The sequence below is a fragment of the Crotalus tigris genome, unplaced genomic scaffold, assembly GCF_016545835.1.
Source record: "Crotalus tigris isolate CLP2741 ecotype Arizona unplaced genomic scaffold, ASM1654583v1 scf7180000018217.1405312, whole genome shotgun sequence".
NCBI lineage: Eukaryota > Metazoa > Chordata > Lepidosauria > Squamata > Viperidae > Crotalus > Crotalus tigris.
In genome coordinates this window covers 824,815-840,765 of record NW_024096887.1, presented here as the reverse complement: position 1 = coordinate 840,765, position 15,951 = coordinate 824,815, and the positions used below count along the sequence as shown (strand labels likewise).

General features: G+C 35.6%; 2 protein-coding genes across 8 annotated transcripts in view; one reads left to right on the top strand and one right to left on the bottom strand.

The window, feature by feature from the left end:
* The window catches only part of HSD17B7 (hydroxysteroid 17-beta dehydrogenase 7), a 19,155-nt gene extending 16,011 nt beyond the window's left edge, over positions 1 to 3,144 (top strand). Inside the window, exon 9 of one of the 3 annotated variants that reach the window (XM_039348993.1) lies at positions 2,665 to 3,144. In XM_039348993.1, the coding sequence (XP_039204927.1) occupies positions 2,665 to 2,826 (162 nt within the window). In that variant the 3' untranslated portion in view covers positions 2,827 to 3,144. The remainder of the gene's footprint in view (positions 1 to 2,664) is intronic. The other 2 variants (XM_039348992.1, XM_039348995.1) reach the window with 2 other exon arrangements.
* Positions 87 to 15,951, bottom strand: LOC120310516 (coiled-coil domain-containing protein 190-like). Of its 5 annotated transcripts, none has more exons than XM_039348997.1 (4): positions 15,184 to 15,951; positions 5,096 to 5,823; positions 2,426 to 2,543; positions 87 to 1,605 (listed from the first exon to the last, which is right to left on the bottom strand). In XM_039348997.1, the coding sequence occupies exons 2-4, from the start codon at positions 5,268 to 5,270 to the stop codon at positions 1,041 to 1,043; spliced, it is 858 nt and encodes a 285-aa protein (XP_039204931.1). In that variant the 5' UTR covers positions 5,271 to 5,823; positions 15,184 to 15,951; the 3' UTR covers positions 87 to 1,040. The 5 variants fall into 5 exon arrangements, with proteins under 5 accessions (XP_039204931.1, XP_039204932.1, XP_039204934.1 ...); XM_039348998.1 differs by having other exon boundaries at positions 5,096 to 5,716; XM_039349000.1 differs by having other exon boundaries at positions 5,096 to 5,312.

The following is a 15,951-nucleotide window of genomic DNA, read 5'->3' as shown; positions in this document are numbered from 1 at the left end:
TCATCTGTAACCAGAAAGCAAACTTGTCAGGGAAAGAGGCTAATTTTTAGACCACCATGATGTTTACAAAAAAGAGGAACTCATCATTTCTTTATCCTAGAATGTTAAATTTAATTTGATACCAGCATATTAGTGTCAGATCTTTAATTTGATAGCCACAATCCACATCTTAACATATTCAGATTTAGTTTAAAGGACAGAACTCATAGGCACCATATCTGCCCTAGTGTTTGGACTTTCTTACTTTTTTTTTTTCAATTCTTCACTTTCTAGAAACATTTTTAGCCTGATACATTGCTCTAAAGGAAATTTACACATGTTTTTCTGCCATTTTGGCTGGCCTTAATAAAGGTATTACATAAATGTAGCTGGAAGAAGGGAGTGCCAAATCCTTCCTAAAAACTTGCAAAGAAAATTGCAAGGACTCATCTAGATAGATGCCAGGAGCCAAACTGAAGACTCTATAGCTATTTTCTCCCCCTTCCCCATTAAAAACTAAAAGGCAATCTGGGGGCGGGGGGGGGTGACATATGGAAATGCTACAATGCTTATCAGCTCAAATAATGGATGTCAAAAGATGTTAACCAAGACTTGAAAGACCTGGCTTTAAAAAAACTGGAATAAGAACCTTCAAAGTCCATTCATCATTTTTATCTTTTCCCCAAACGTCCTTCATATTAGTGTGGTCTGGACTTTGAGCTGATTACTACGTCTGATAAAACTAAGTCACCGAGTAGAATTATTATGTACATATTCATTGATCTTAAATTGTATGTTCCCAATGAAACTTTGAGCCTTTATCTCCCCATTTCCCTCACCTCCTTACCCACTTTGTCCTTGTGCACAGCAGCCCACCAGATGCTCAATAAAAGACCTGTTTTTGCTGCCTGCTTGAGACCAGACTGCATTTAGCTTGCCCGGTAGAAGTAGCTAAATGGTCTTGTCTCTGCAGTCTTTTCAACAGACGCCTCTTGGTGCTTTACTTTGCTACATCTGCCTATTCTGCCTGCTTAGGGCTTGGCTTTGGTAGCAACCATTTCCTAAGAGGAATGCCCCATGGTTTTTTTGGGCCCAAATATATCTTGAAGGCTGAGTTCCTTTTCCCAGGCTGGAATACCCTTGTGCCGGATATAGCGGGCTTTCCTAACTTCACCATAAGATTTGAGGAAATCAGGTCTGTTGTACATAGTCCTGAGGCGTCCATCAGCAGCATAGGCCTCAGGATCCATGACCAGCCTCTCACGATCGAGAGAAGGTCTTCGATTGTCAGGGAGATTCATGGGCTTGGTGACAATAATGGTATCTTTGGCTCGAGGATCCCTTGGCTCTTCTTTCACTGAGTCTTTTCCTTGCTCTTCTATGATATCAGTGTCCTCCCTGCCCACAGACTCTGCTGAAATATTTAGCTGTTTAGCCATGGAGTCTTTAAGACTGCTCATGTCTCTGTCATCAACAATATTTGGGTCTTTGGCCTCCAAGGGTGGCAAGTGCTTTTTTCTCTTTCCTTCATAACCAGAGACATCTCCACTGAGCTTCCATGGATGGCTGAAAGACTGCTTTGTCCATGCAACTTCCCCAGTCTTCGGCAATGTTTTTCTTCGCGATCTAGAAAAGGAAGAGAGAAATGCTACTTTTCTTTCATTAGTATTCTCTTCACAAGTTATCAGAAACTACTGCTGACTGGATTGTAGTCTCTAATAGAGGCATGGAAAACCCACATATCTAATCCATCCTACTGGGGATCATTATCTTGCCTGGTAGTACCTCTCTTCAGGAGAGAAAAGAAAATTGATAGAAAACAAATCCTTTTCTCCTCTGCAAGTCCTTAAAATAATTCCTGTTAATATCACTGGAGACTAAATGAATGTGGCCCACTGCTTCTCACCTCCAATGTCTTTTCCCTACAGGTAGTCCTTGGTATTTGTAAAATTTATTCACCACCCATCTTACCATAGGGTGTTCTGGGTGACTTACAATCATAATTACAATTGGTAGTGGAATTTTCATTGTAAAGCAATGCAGTTGCACAATTAGGTTAGCTCATTCATGACTATTGTTAAGAGGCTTTTCTCTGTGTAACCTCCCCCTCCCCCATGTTTTCTGATGGCTTCTTCCATATTTTCTCTTCTCTTAGTAAAATTCCACTAAAGAGGGAAAGACTGAAGAGCCACACAATAGCTATTGAATGCCAGGGGCTCACTAAATTCAGTAAGGACTGGTCCTTCTGAGGGTGTAACCTGGACCATTTGCATCTTAGTTTCTTACTGTTGTACTGACAGGATACCATCCCTCAGGGATCTCATGTTTTGCTCTTCATTTTAAAGCTACAAGCCCCACTGTAGCCAACTAATAAGGTGGAACTTGCAGCTGTAGACAGCCAAGGCTCTGACATAACTGAACAACTTTAAATGAGGTCAGTTTTTACCGCAATCCTGTATAATGGAAGCCAGCAGAATTCTGCACCACCAGAGAAGAAGGTAGAGGCAAAGTTGCTTTAAAGCGAATATGTCCAGGGCCCAATGAGAATTTCTGCTTAGAGCAGCCTAAAGAAGTGAAAAAGAAATAATTGCTATCCAGTTTCATCTCTAAAGTCAAACTAGACAATAATAAGAGAATACATGAACTGTCTGAGAATGATGATTTTTTCCCCTCTGTTATTTCCAGGGAAAAGCAATCAAGAAGTGTCAATTTGAGAATAAAGAAAGGGCCTGCTTAAATCTGTCCACGTTTATGTTTACTGTTCAACCGTCTTTTATTACCCCCAAAGGAGAACTTTTTTTCTCTTTTCCTCAGCTTGGACAGTGCTTCATGCATTTGTTGAAGTGAATTTGAGCCCAAAAAACCATATAATGGCTTTTAAGGTGCACTTTTTTTCCAGGTAAGAGCATTATTTTAAATTGATATATTCCTTGAACTGTGTGATGAGCAGAAAATTAACACAATCCTCAAAAGAAAAGCTTGATTTTCCATGAGCAGGTATCGGGTAAGGGAGAGCAGGCATGAAGTGACCTGCTGAATTGGGCTCTGGAGCCGGCTAGATAGCTCAGTGGTTCTCAACCTGTGGGTCGGGACCCCATTTGGGGTCGAACGACCATTTCACGGGGGTCGCCAAACAACGCAGTCCGCCATTTTTTTCCCCTTTTCCTTAGCTGTGCTACTCCCTTTTATTCTATTGGCTTTTGAAAGCCAATAGAATAGACTCTCTTGAATAGAGTCTAATTCTATTGGCTTTCAAAAGCCAATAGGAATTATCCAGGCTGTCTCTGCCCTGCTGAGCCCGCCAATAGTCTCATTCTGCAAACGGTGCTGCACCAATTGAGTAGTCCTCGACTTACGACTGGTTGAGTAGTCCTCGACTTATGACCGGTTGGGGGTCGCAGCATTAAAAAGGTTGAGAACCACTGAGATAACTGAAATACCCCTTCTCTCTTTGTATCTGAAGTCTAAAGAAGATGTGGCAAAAAAAGGACAGAAAGAGATGGAGTGTTGTGTAGCATATGCTCTTCTTTCTGTATCATGATAAAAACTTGTCATCAGCTGTATCTACTAATTAACCACAAGCGCCTACAAACATATTCATTGTAGCCTAGACCAGCTGAAAGGGTACACTGGCTGGAGAATGCTAAGATTTTAACTATCAGAATTTAACAATGCAAATGATCCTCCCTATTTATTAAGATAATCCAAAGAGATTTGCCCCCAAGTTCCTGCAGGATGTCTTGGAGCAACCTGAGGTTGTAACTTTTCTTTACCTGCTCCAGGTAAATTTGCTGAGTGCTTGATCAGTTTTTTAAAGATTCTAAAAAGACTCAAGTTAAAGCAGGCTTTTAACTGTTGATCTTTCTATTTTTGATCTTAGCACCTTATTGTTCTCATTCATTGTTCTTATGTAGTAATGAGTGGTATCACAAGAAATAAATAATCACTATAGTGGATCAGAACCTCCCCCATCTATAACTGTGCCCTTGCAGTGTCCAAGCAGGTGTATATAGGAAAGCCCACAAGTAAAACATAGCCACCAGTTATCAGTTGGAAAAAAAACATAATGGAAGAAATATATAATTACAATGAAGACTTGTCTAATCCTCTTTTAAATCACCTTTAAAACTCACCTTACACTGTGTTTTTATTCTTCTAGTTTCCCATTATATATTAGTTATGCACATATAACATTTGCTTTATTACATTTGACATTTTCATATACTTTTTGCTCCAATTGAAAATAATATTTAAGTTATATCTTTTATGGACTTAGAATATCTTACTGTGTATTTTACCAGGTACTTTCAGATAATTTGAATTAAAACCAGTGTGTCAACTCTACAAACGAATTTGATTGAAGCCATTTTCCCTTCATTTTCGGTTACCACAGAATTGGGAGGGGGGATGGGTATTTTTAGTTTAGTCAAAACAATGAATTGTTCTGTGGGAACAAGGTCATGGCTGATTGCATTTTGGCAGGGTAAAGCTTCCGTTGGAAAGCCCGTAGTTAATTGCTTTTTCACTAATTGTTGTTCCATAATAAGGTATCTTCTTTTATCATAGGACTTGAATTTTCAGAGATATTCTTGTGAAGGCCCCTGACAAAAGAGTTTTGAAAACTTAAAAATATGAAATTTCATTTCTGCGACATTGTTAATGTATTACTTTGAAGGAAAACACTCTCTAGGGATTTGGAGGGGGGGTTGTGCCTTCAAGTCAAAGTTTTATTCCTGGAGATCACCTGAACTAGTCCCTGCAGATTTCTTGGCAAGATTGTTTGGAAATGGTTTTTCATTGCCTTTTAACTAATGCTGAAGAAAACTGATTGTTCCAAAGTCACCCAGCTAGCTTTTATACTAAAGTGGGACTAGAACTCACATTCTCCTAGTTTTTAGCCTGATGCCTTAACCATGGCACCAAACTGGCTACTAGAAAAATTGGCAGACTGAAATACTTTTGTTTAAATTGCCATTCAAATTATGTACAACAAGTAAACCTTAATTGTATTTTGATTAGGGCTATTTCTCAACTCCTATAAATCAAATCTACTCTTGTCCTTTCTAAACAACTAGAACAAAATGTTGGATGAAAAGAGAGGCAAAGGCACCCTCACTTTTCTGCAACCTTAGGAGTTCCTGCTGGAGTCGCTGCTGTTCCTTGGTCATGGTGTTCAGATAGTAGAGTCGGGCTTCCTCTAAGCTGCGCAGCCCCAGGGTGAGCCTGGCCTCTGCCCTCTTGACATCACGTCTCTTTGCCTCCCAGTGTCTTGAAGTTCCTCCCTCTGCCATGCTTATTTGAAAAGGCTACAGAAAAGCCTATCGATGGTTATCCTAGAAAGAAAGAAAGAAAGAAAGAAAGAAAGAAAGAAAGAAAGAAAGAAAGAAAGAAAGAAAGAAAGAAAGAAAGAAGAAACTCCTGGTTTTGGCCATCCTGGGGAGTTCACTTCCAGTCCCTCTTTACCTTGGGATAATGTTATCCTGAACCAGAAAAATGTATTATTTAACACTATTCCAAAACATTTTACTGACCTGTGGCCCTAGAGCATTTCTGTCTATCAACTTTCAAATCTTTCAGAACTAAGACTCCATGTCAGTGTCATCCGTGCGCTGGCATTGCTAGTTGGCTAATTTTCCACAGGAAAGCAATCACCAGACTCTGCCATCCCCCATGTCTGTTGCTCATAGTTTTGTCTGCATGAATGGGAAGCTTCTTCTATAGCTCATTCAGATTCACTCTGTGAAAAAAGCAGGAACCCCTGTCTTCCTTTTGCCTTCTCTCCAGAACAGCAGTTCCTCAAGACCCTCTCAGGGGTCCATAAATCAAAATCATCTGCCAACTTACCTTGAAAAATAAAATATTAAAATCCTATCAAACATCAAATTATGGGAAGTGTAGCAATAGTTAATGCATCAATTTTATTTTTTTAATTATGGTAAATAATTTGGTATAATAATTTACCAATGATGGTAAACCATAATTTACCAGCTATGGTAAATCAATGCATCAATTTTAATTTTCAATTATGGTAAATACGGATAAATATAACTCATACAAAAAAACCCTCTTTTCGGGTCCTCTATAATTTTTAAAAATGGGAAGGGGTCCTGAGAGAAAAAAAATTAAGAAACGCTACTCTACAAGATATATGCCTTTCCAAATGTCATAGGATACAGGATGCAAAAACTGCAGCTTCATAGTTTCCCCCAATATAAGCAAAATTTGAATCTGAGGGCTAGAGCCTTTAAAAAAACTTTATTAAATATTAATTTTTAATTTAAATTAAAACAATTAAAACATTTTAAATGAAGTAAGTTTAGAGTCTAGGACAGGGTCTCCAAACTTGGCAATTTTAAGACTTGTGGATTTCAACTCCTAGAATTCTTCAGCCAGCATGTCTAGCTGGAGAATTCTGGGAGTTGAAGTCCACAAGTCTTAAAGTTGTCAACTTTGTTGTCAAAGAATTTTTTCTCAAGTTTTATAGGTATTGTTTGGAATAAGAATAAGATTTTCGGTAATATGTTCATTTTCAAGGTAACAATTCTTCCTAATATTGACAATTGCAGGTTTTTCCATTTTTCCAAATCTAGTCTTATTTGATTCAATAGTTTCGTATAATTATCTTCTTTTATCATTGAACATCTTGCTGTTAAATATATTCCCAGAAAGTTGACCTTTTTAACTCTTTGCAATTCTGTTTTTTCCGACTTTTGTTTTTTTGCTTACCTGTAAGGTTTTTAATTATTATTTTAGTTTTTTCTCTGTTTATTTTCAGTCCTGCCATTTCACTGTATTGTTCTATCTTTCCCAATAGTTTAGGAATCATCTCCAAAGGTTCTTCTAAAATAAATACCAAATCATCAGCAAATTGCTTGTAATTTATATGTTTCACCTTTTATTTCTAGTTCTTTAATTTCTATATCTTGTCTAATATTTCTATTTAGAACTTCCAAAGTGAAAATAAATAACAATGGAGATAATGGACATCCTTGCCTTGTGCCTTTTCTTATCTCAAAGTTCTTAGTATAGTCTCCATTCACAATCATTTTCACTGTTTGTTTATTGTATATTCTTTCTATCATGTTTATAAAGTTCTGTCCAGAGTCCATTATTTTTAATTGCTGAATCATAAATTGCCAGGAAACATTATCAAATGCCTTTTGAGCATCTAGGAATATTAGTGCCAGTTGTTTCCCTGGATATAATTCATAATATTCCAATTCATCCATTATTACTCTTAAATTATTTTTAATTTGTCTCTTTGGCAAAAAGCCATTTTGTTCTTAATGTATAAATTCAGTTAGAAATCTTTTCAGGCTCTCTGCCATTATTGAAGTAAAAAATTTATAATCCACATTTAGTAACAATATCGGTCTATAATTTTTTATCTGTGTCAAATCTGAGTCTTCTTTTGGTATTAAGGTATTTGCTTCTATCCATGTATTTGGGGGTTTAGCCTCCAACAAAAGTTCATTGCAAACGTCTTTCAGCGGTTCACTTAGTATATCTTGTAAAGCTTTATATAACTCTACCGATAGTCCATCTGGCCCTGGTGTTTTCTCAGGGTTTTTTTTTTTTGTCTTCTTATGGCCTCTGTTTTTTCCATCATTGTTATTTTTTCCTCTAACATAATCTTACAGGTTTCTGAAATTTTTGGAAGATTATTTTCTTCCAGATATTGGATCATTCTCTCTCTTGGAATTTCTTCTGTGTCATACAGTTTCTTGTAATATTCTTTAATTATCTTTTTTATTTCTTCATTTTTAAATTGTAGGCAACCTTTTTCATCTACTAAATTATTTATCATTTTCTTCTTCTGGTTTTTAAGTTTATAAGCTAACCATCTTCCTGGTTTATTTGCATTTTCAAAAAAGTTTTGTTTTGCTCTTTTTATTTGCTGTGCCAATTTTTCTGAATCCAACAGATTTAATTAAAGGGTTGTGATCTGCCCGTGTACCTGGTTCTATCTCAGTTTCCTGCATATTTGTCCTCAGTTCAGATGTCATCCAGATCATGTCGATTTTGGACCAGGATTTTTGACTGTTTGAATAAAATGTTTATTGTAATTTTCCTGGATTGATTTCCCACCAAATATCTTGTACTCCAATTTCTTCTATCATATTAAAAAAGGTCTTAGGTAATTTTTTTCTTCCAGTTTTTCCTGTTTTACTACTTTTAAAGTCTAATGTCCCATCCACTATCGCATTAAAGTCTCCTATTAAACAAATATTTTGGTGCTCCATTTCTATTATTTTTCTATGGAGATTTCGATAGAATTCTTCCTGGTTATTATTTGGTGCATAGATTACTACCAACAATGTTTGTTTTTGATGTAAGTATATTTCTACCATCACAATTCTTCCTTCTTCATCTGAATAAATCATTTTAGAATCTATTGTCTCTTTAATATATACAGCAACACCTCTTTTTTTCTGTTGTTTTGATGCATGGTAAAGTTTCCCAGTTTTGGGGTATTCAACAGCTTATAATATTTTTATATGTGTCTCTTGCAAACAAATTATATCTATATTTAATTTCTGTAGTTTTCTAAAAATTTTGTTTCTTTTTGATGGGAGTTTAGTCCATTTATATTCACTGAAAAAGTTCACTTTTCTTTCTCCATTTCAATTATTTATATTTAGGTCTAGTCGATCTTGTAATCCTCTGTTCTCTGGCAGTTCCTTCACTATCTTGATCCAATTTCTCTTTCTGTTCTCCTCTTTGTATAATTACTTCTTCAGTTGCTTCTTCTATTTGTTTCTGATCTTTTCTCTCCTCTTGTCGATGTTGCACTCCTTCATCTAAGAATGCTCGATTTCTTTCATCAAAATCTTCTGCTTTCCAAACTGAATCCAATTGGTATCTTGTATTATTCCAGTTGATTAAAATCCCTTCTGGCATTAACCATCTGAAATTTATGCCTTTTGCAATCAGCTTTGTAGTTAGGAAATGATATTGTCTTCGAGTATCTCTTACTCTCTTGGATATCTGCTTTAACACCACAGTTTCTTTGTTCTTGTATTGTAATGGCTCATCTCTAACTTTTCTCAGTATTTCATCTCTTGTTGTTTTCTTTATAAATCTTACATGCACTTCTCTGGGTAATTTATATTTCCTTGCGTAACTTGAATTCATTCAAAATATTTCATCTATTTCCATTTGCATCTCTGCTCTGTCTGCTTTCAAAGCCTCTGCCAGGAGATCAATAATCACAACTGCTATATTTTTTTCTCTGTCTTCAGAAATATTTTGAAATCTTAAGTAGTGTTCCGCTTTCTCAATTTCTAAAATCGCTACCGCTCCTTCTAGATTTTGATTTGCTTGTTCTAATTTTTCATTTTCTTGTATTAGTACTTCCATTTTTGTCAATATCATCTGATTTATTTTCCATTTTCTGAATTCTTTGTTCATTTTTAACAATCATTTGGTGGTGGACTTCAAATTGTGTCCTTATGTCCGAGATTTGTTCGTTTAATTTTTCAAAATTACTTTTTGTCTCTTCATGGTTTTTTTGTATTGATTTTTGAATTAATTTTAATGTAGTTTGCATCTCGTTTTGATCAGTGCTTATTTTCTCATGCTGCAACATTGTTTCAATAGATCCCTAGCTTTTTGGGCTAGATGTTCCAACAGAGAGTGCAGAGGAAGTCTTTTTCATAAGTCTGGTGAGATTTGATGTACTCATTTTTCCAGCCAACTATCTTAGGCTAAAATCCAAACCGTAAAAGGAGCAAACTACTTTAGGCTAAATCCAGTATCTCAAGGAGAAAAAACAAAGTAAAAAAAGAAAAAAGAAAAAAAAGCCAACTATCTTAGGCTAAAATCCAGCCAAAAAGAACCAGCCAACTACTTTAGGTGAAATCCAAAACCTCCAGTCGAGTCACAGATGTAAAAAGCCCACTGTCTCCAAGTAATTCCTGTTTTAGTTATATCCAGAGTCAACAGATATAACTGTAGAAAGTCTTTTCACTTATAACTCACACAAAGGCACTTTGTTTACACCAGGTATTGTTTCAAGGTCAAACACTTTCAGGTTCTTTTATTATTTAGTATTACTGTAGTATCTCCTTTCACCACTAGATGTCCTCGTACACTGTTTTGTCAATGTCTGGTTTTAAAAGATTATTACAAAGTTTTTCTTTTAAAGTTCTTTATAGGTTATTTACCCTAGGAATTATATCTAAAAAAAATTTTTTTCACATCCTGTAGGATAGTCTTTCTTTGAGTCAGTCTAAATTAAATTTTTAAAAGTTCTTTTATCTTCCTTAAAATCCTTCCCCTTCCTGTAGCTGATTGCCACTTTTAACTCTCTCCTCCCCCAGTCCTTCTGGGGTCTTTACTTCATAGCTCTTTCCAATCAGGGGATCAACATTTCTAGGTCCAAAAGGAATGAAAGAGCAGGCTCACCCAGTTTTAGCACACCATTGACAATCAGCTGTTTAGCAGAGCACCACGGCTCCTCACTTTTCTTCCGTCTGGCAATGACTTGGGCTGTCTGGGCTTACCAGGCAGCCTTTCCTCCATCCTTTTGGAGGGTTTCTTCAGTCCATTTGGACTGACCGCCATTTGGTCTGGACTCCTGAGGCATCCCTCCTTCTTCATTGCCCCTCCAGGGCAACTTTCTGATCCCTTGTGGTCGCCGGGCAGAACAAAATCGGGCTAAGAAGCTGGAGTCCTGGCTTCTTCCACCCGTTTCGTCGAACGCTAGATCAGAAGTACTTAAATTTATTGATCTTGAAATTTATTTGGCAAGGAAAGAAAGCTAGAATTAAGATGAAAATGTTACAAGATGCCAAGGAAAATAGAGGACTTGGTTTACCAGAGTGGGTTTTATATTATCAAGCATCTGCATTAACGTGGGTAATGGCTGCATTAACAGCCTTAGAAATAAAAGGCTGTTATATTTGGAGGGGCATGATTTACAATTGGGGTGGCATGCTTTTTTATGGTACAGGAAAAATAAAGTTCATAAATATTTCCAAAATCACTATATAAGAAATGCATTATTAACAACATGGGAAAAAATAAAATGTAAAATATATTTGAAAATTCCAGGGTGGTTGTCAACTATGGAAGCATTTGTATAGCCAAATTTAGTGAACTTTGAAAAAATCTGGACATATAAAGATATTCTAAACTCTGAAGGGAATTTAAAATCTAAACAAGAAATGGAAAATCAGGGTATCAATTTATCATGGTGGGCACATTTACAAATGCATGTTACATATGATAAAGATGTTAAACTGTATGGATTTTATAAGGAATAAACTGTGTTTGATAAGACATTGTTAACTTCTGATGAGAAACTAATTAAGAAAATGTATAATTTTCTATTAACTTTGAAAATGGAAAGCAAACAAGTTAAAGAAACAATGATAAGATGGGCAAAATTTTTTGGATATAATATAGAATTAGAAAAATGGCAAAATTTATGGGAAAGAAATTATAAATTGACAATGTCAACTTCTTATAAGAAAAATTTATATAAAATGTTTTATAGATGGCATCTGTCACCAGCAAGATTAGCAAAAATGTTTAAAAATATGTCAGATAGATGTTGGAAATGTAAACATAAGTCAGGCATGTATTTTCTTTTTTGGTGGACATGTGACAAAGTAAAGAGTTATTGGAAAAAGATACATGCCTGGGTAGAAAAGATGTTGGGAGAACATATAGATTTTAAACCTGAACTTTTTTTTATTAGGTATAATGCCAGAAAAGACTAACAAACAAAGCATATATTTGAATTTGCATGTCACAACAACGGCAAGAATAATATTTCCGCAATACTGGAAAAATGAAGGAATACCATCAGATGAAGAAATAATTAAAAAAAATACTAGAATGCGCAGAGATGATAGATTGATTATAAGACTGAAAGAAAAAGAAGAAACGGAATATTATCAAACTTGGGACTTATTTTATTGATGGCTAGAGGAAAGAATAAAGGATTAGGAATTAAATATGTATTAACGAATGTAAACTCAGACAGCACGTTTGTTGAAAAATTATTACTGAATGTATGGGAAAAAAACAATAAAAACTTTTACAAAAAAAAAGTTGTCAACTTTTTGGGAGACCTCATGGCCCAGAATGCACTCACTCTACTGCATCAAAGAAAAGCTAAGATGCTTCTAATATACATACATTAAAACCAAAATAAATTTCTGTGATGACTGTCCTAGTCATGATACTATGAACCTCATTTAAGCACAATCCCTTGGGCATGTAGTGAAATTGACTTTAACCAAAGATTTGAAGAGAAACAAGGAAATAGCCTTGGGATGGTTGAACTCAGAATAGAGGACAGGTTTCTGTTATGTTCATGGAACTGAGTTGCTATGCAAAGAGCTGTTGTTCAACACATAACACATTTTGTTAATTCAGTTATGTAATGTTCAAAGATAAACATTTGTGTTGACCTGCCCCCTTTAAAGTTCAAATGAACCTATTATGACTATTGTGCTAACTGTCTTAAATTATTTATTTCTATGTCCTTTCTCCAGCTTATGAGAGCAGCAACAAGGAAGTTGGAGGATGCTTTCCAAACTATGCAAGTTTGGTAATTTTATGGTTTGTCCTGCAGTTTTCCCCCCAGATGTACCATATTTGTTAAAAGAGCAAAACAAAGAAGGAATAGGGTGGAATGCAGAGAACTGTGGGATTCTAGAACAAGTAGCAAAGATATCAATGACATGATCAGAGTGTTTCAGGCCAGTAAGTCAGAACTCGTTTGTCTATGTTAGAATTAGAAGGACACAATCTGAGGTTTGGATGATATATGGTTTTTTTTATGGCATGATAAAGTTAAGGTTAACATAGATTTTAAAATCATTATGTTAGAAGTGCCATACTATGAATATGGAATAGGTATAGACCCCAGCTATGCCCAAAAATGACTTTATCGATTTCAGCAAAAGCATTTTACAATATGAAAAAGAAACCGTAGGCAAAGTAAAATGGTTAACACTTCAAGATTTGGTAGTAGAAGAACATGGGGAACTTAAATATGTACAATTAAGAGAAAGATAAATAAAAGATAAATAAAAAAGTAATTGGAATTGAAAAACATAAAACAGAATTTGAAGTTTAATTTGTGATTGCTAAAATGTATAAACTTTTGCTGAGATTTAAAATGGAGGAAGAACAAGTTAAAGAGTGAATGATAAAATAGGCTAAGAATTTGGTTATAATGTTCAGATGGACCAATAGGAGAGAATGTGGTTAAAGGACTAAAATTCACATTATTACAATTTAAGAAAGAACTTTTACAAAATGATGTATGATGCCAGAGAAATTATCCAAGATGTAAGGTACAGTGTTGAAAATATGGGAAAGACTCATTTATGGTGGACTTCAGAAAAAGAAAAAAAAGGGATATCCATGCATAATAATGATAGAAAAAAATTTAAGGACTACTATTCAGATAGACGCAGAATTTTCTTTACTAAGATTTATGAGTAACCAAGTAGAAAAATCCCATGAAATATTGGTTTTATACACAATAACTGCAGTGAGACTACTGCACAAAAATGGGAAAATATTCAAATATCCACAGTGAAGGAATAGATTGTGAAAATGATGGAATTTGCAGCTAGAGCAAAATTGACCTTCTGATCAGGAATAAGACAAGTTATTTAGACTGGAAATTTTTAATGGACTTTTTGCTGAAATAAAAAAAGATGAACTGGTGATTTATAGATTTGCTGATTAATAGGGTTGAATATGGGAAGAAAGGAAATATGTACTTTAAAAGATGGAAGAGAGATACAAATAAGGTTTGTTTGTAACTGCTGTAAAGCTTCTTTATATATCTTGATTGTTGTATATGTACTATTTTTCATACATTTTTTTCCTTTCCTTGATCTTACTTTGTATCATTTCATGTTTACGTTCTATTTCTGGAAAATCTTCAATAAGAAATATTTTTTTAAAATAAACAAATTTCTCTAGAGTAGTTTTTCCTCAGGGATTTAGGGCCAGTTGAGTGGAATCTCCTTCTGGTTGTTTTAATTATGATACTTGGTCACCATTTTATATTCTGTACTTCATATTCATACTGAGTTATGATGTATGCTTTAACATTAAATGCTTTTTTGTTTATTGCTTGTTTTTTTTTTTGTTGGACACCACCCAGAACCACACTGTTGAGCTGGGCAGACATACCATTTGAGTACTTCAATTAAGTCTCATTAGCTCAAGGATTATGTACATCTGCCATCTTCTGTGCATCTCACAATGGCAGAATGAAGGTCATGTTCTCAGTTTACCCAGAGCTCTGTAATGTCTACTGGAAAATCCCATCTTCTGGGATCATGTAACAGAGCCATACCTGCATAGTAGTATGCACTGCTAAGAAATATTGATAATGGTTAGGTTTGCCTACCATTATCTTTGATCTCACTGAGAATTATCAGAATTGTAAGACGTTCACAGCTGTCTCTCACCTTTCTTTAAGTAATGATTTAGGTCAGACTTCTCAAAGTATGCATAAAAATGAATATTCTTTTGATCATCTCAATTTGCAGTATTGAAAAAGAAGATAAAAATATTATTCCAGCATAAATTAACTCTGCATGTCTTTGAATGAAACCATTTACATCAGCGTGTGCAAATGACTATAATCTTCACCTCTTTCTTTAATGCCTACATGCAGATCTGGGCTGCAGAACTCCCAATGACCACTAGATGGAGGCAAAGAGTTAACATTTCTGTTTGTTGTCCTCAAATGGTCATCCAGATATATGCAGTCCAGATGCAGTAGCCCTCCCTGTGTGAAACCAAGGAGAATACTGGCAAATATGTTACATAATGTATTTATTTCAATGACTTACACAGCTGCCTGTTTCATGGCAATGACTCTGGGAGGTGTAGAAAGAAGAAAACCTACAAAAAAAAACCCCAATCCGAATAACCAATATCTATGACTGCAAAAATTATTCCAAATACAGAAAAGAAGAATAAGATAGACCAGCAGAGCTTGCTCATTCTCCAGGTATAAACATGTGGGGAAAACCTCATAAAGGCAATTGACAGGTCCCAAATCACCTCTGGATATTAAAGATATAGGTGTCCTGGGTTTCTTTGCCACCCAGTCACATTAGGTATTTTTGATCAGTAAATACCACTGACTAGCAGACTCCAATACATCACAGTTTCCAACGCACATAAGAAGAATACTGATAAACAGCAAATGGCACTTACAGTTGTGGAGTTCTTGCTGAAGTGAAGAATGCTCTGTTGCACAAGATGAATGTGAAGCTAGGTGAGGAAATTATCACCCCAGCATGATTCAAGAAAGGCTGCCATTTGCCAGCAGCTGGGAAAGCAAGAGCAAAATCTTTCCGCAGCTCCGGCTGCCCGCAGAGCAAGTGAAATAAGTGCATTCTCAGCCTTTCATGAACATCCCTTTTGTAGCTATTGTTGCTTGTTGCCTGGAAGGCGGAGACTATGGAACTTCAGCAGCTGCTTGACTCAGATGAGCAGCCCAGAAGAAAGAAGTCTTTAGTCAGAACACAATTAGAAAATGTGCCAATTCTACTGTTTTCTCCCCCACCTTCTCTCACACACATACACAAGTCCATCCTGTTGAAACATTTTCTCCATGCAATCCAGTTGAAATATAGACATTTGTTGAGAAATAATTATCAAAAGTCGGTTTCCTTCCTTCCCCTTCCTTTTCCCCTCCCTCCCTCCTTTCCTTCTTCCCATTAGAATCATCCTCATTTCTTCCAGAAACTGTTATATAAGGTTTCCAGAGCAGCTTGTCAAATGCTGTCATACTGAGAATAAACTTATTGTGCGTGCCAGTTTCTCCGGAAAAACTTGACAAACACCAAATAAACTCTCTTATGATACAGTAGCAAAACCTTAGCCTGTTAAAAATCAATACACATAAAAACAAATGGCAAAAAAAGTGGAGACCTTTTCTTAAACCTTAAGACTCTATGCCCTCAGCTAAGTTTCAGGGTT

Excerpts from the sequence above, each read along its gene's own strand:
- LOC120310516 (XM_039348997.1), bottom strand. The coding sequence starts at position 5,270 with ATGGCAGAGGGAGGAACTTCAAGACACTGGGAGGCAAAGAGACGTGAT. Across the intron at positions 2,544-5,095 it reads ACTCCTAAGGTTGCAGAAAA|GCTGCTCTAAGCAGAAATTC; the intron begins GTGAGGGTGCCT and ends TCACTTCTTTAG. Across the intron at positions 1,606-2,425 it reads TTCCATTATACAGGATTGCG|ATCGCGAAGAAAAACATTGC; the intron begins GTAAAAACTGAC and ends TTCCTTTTCTAG.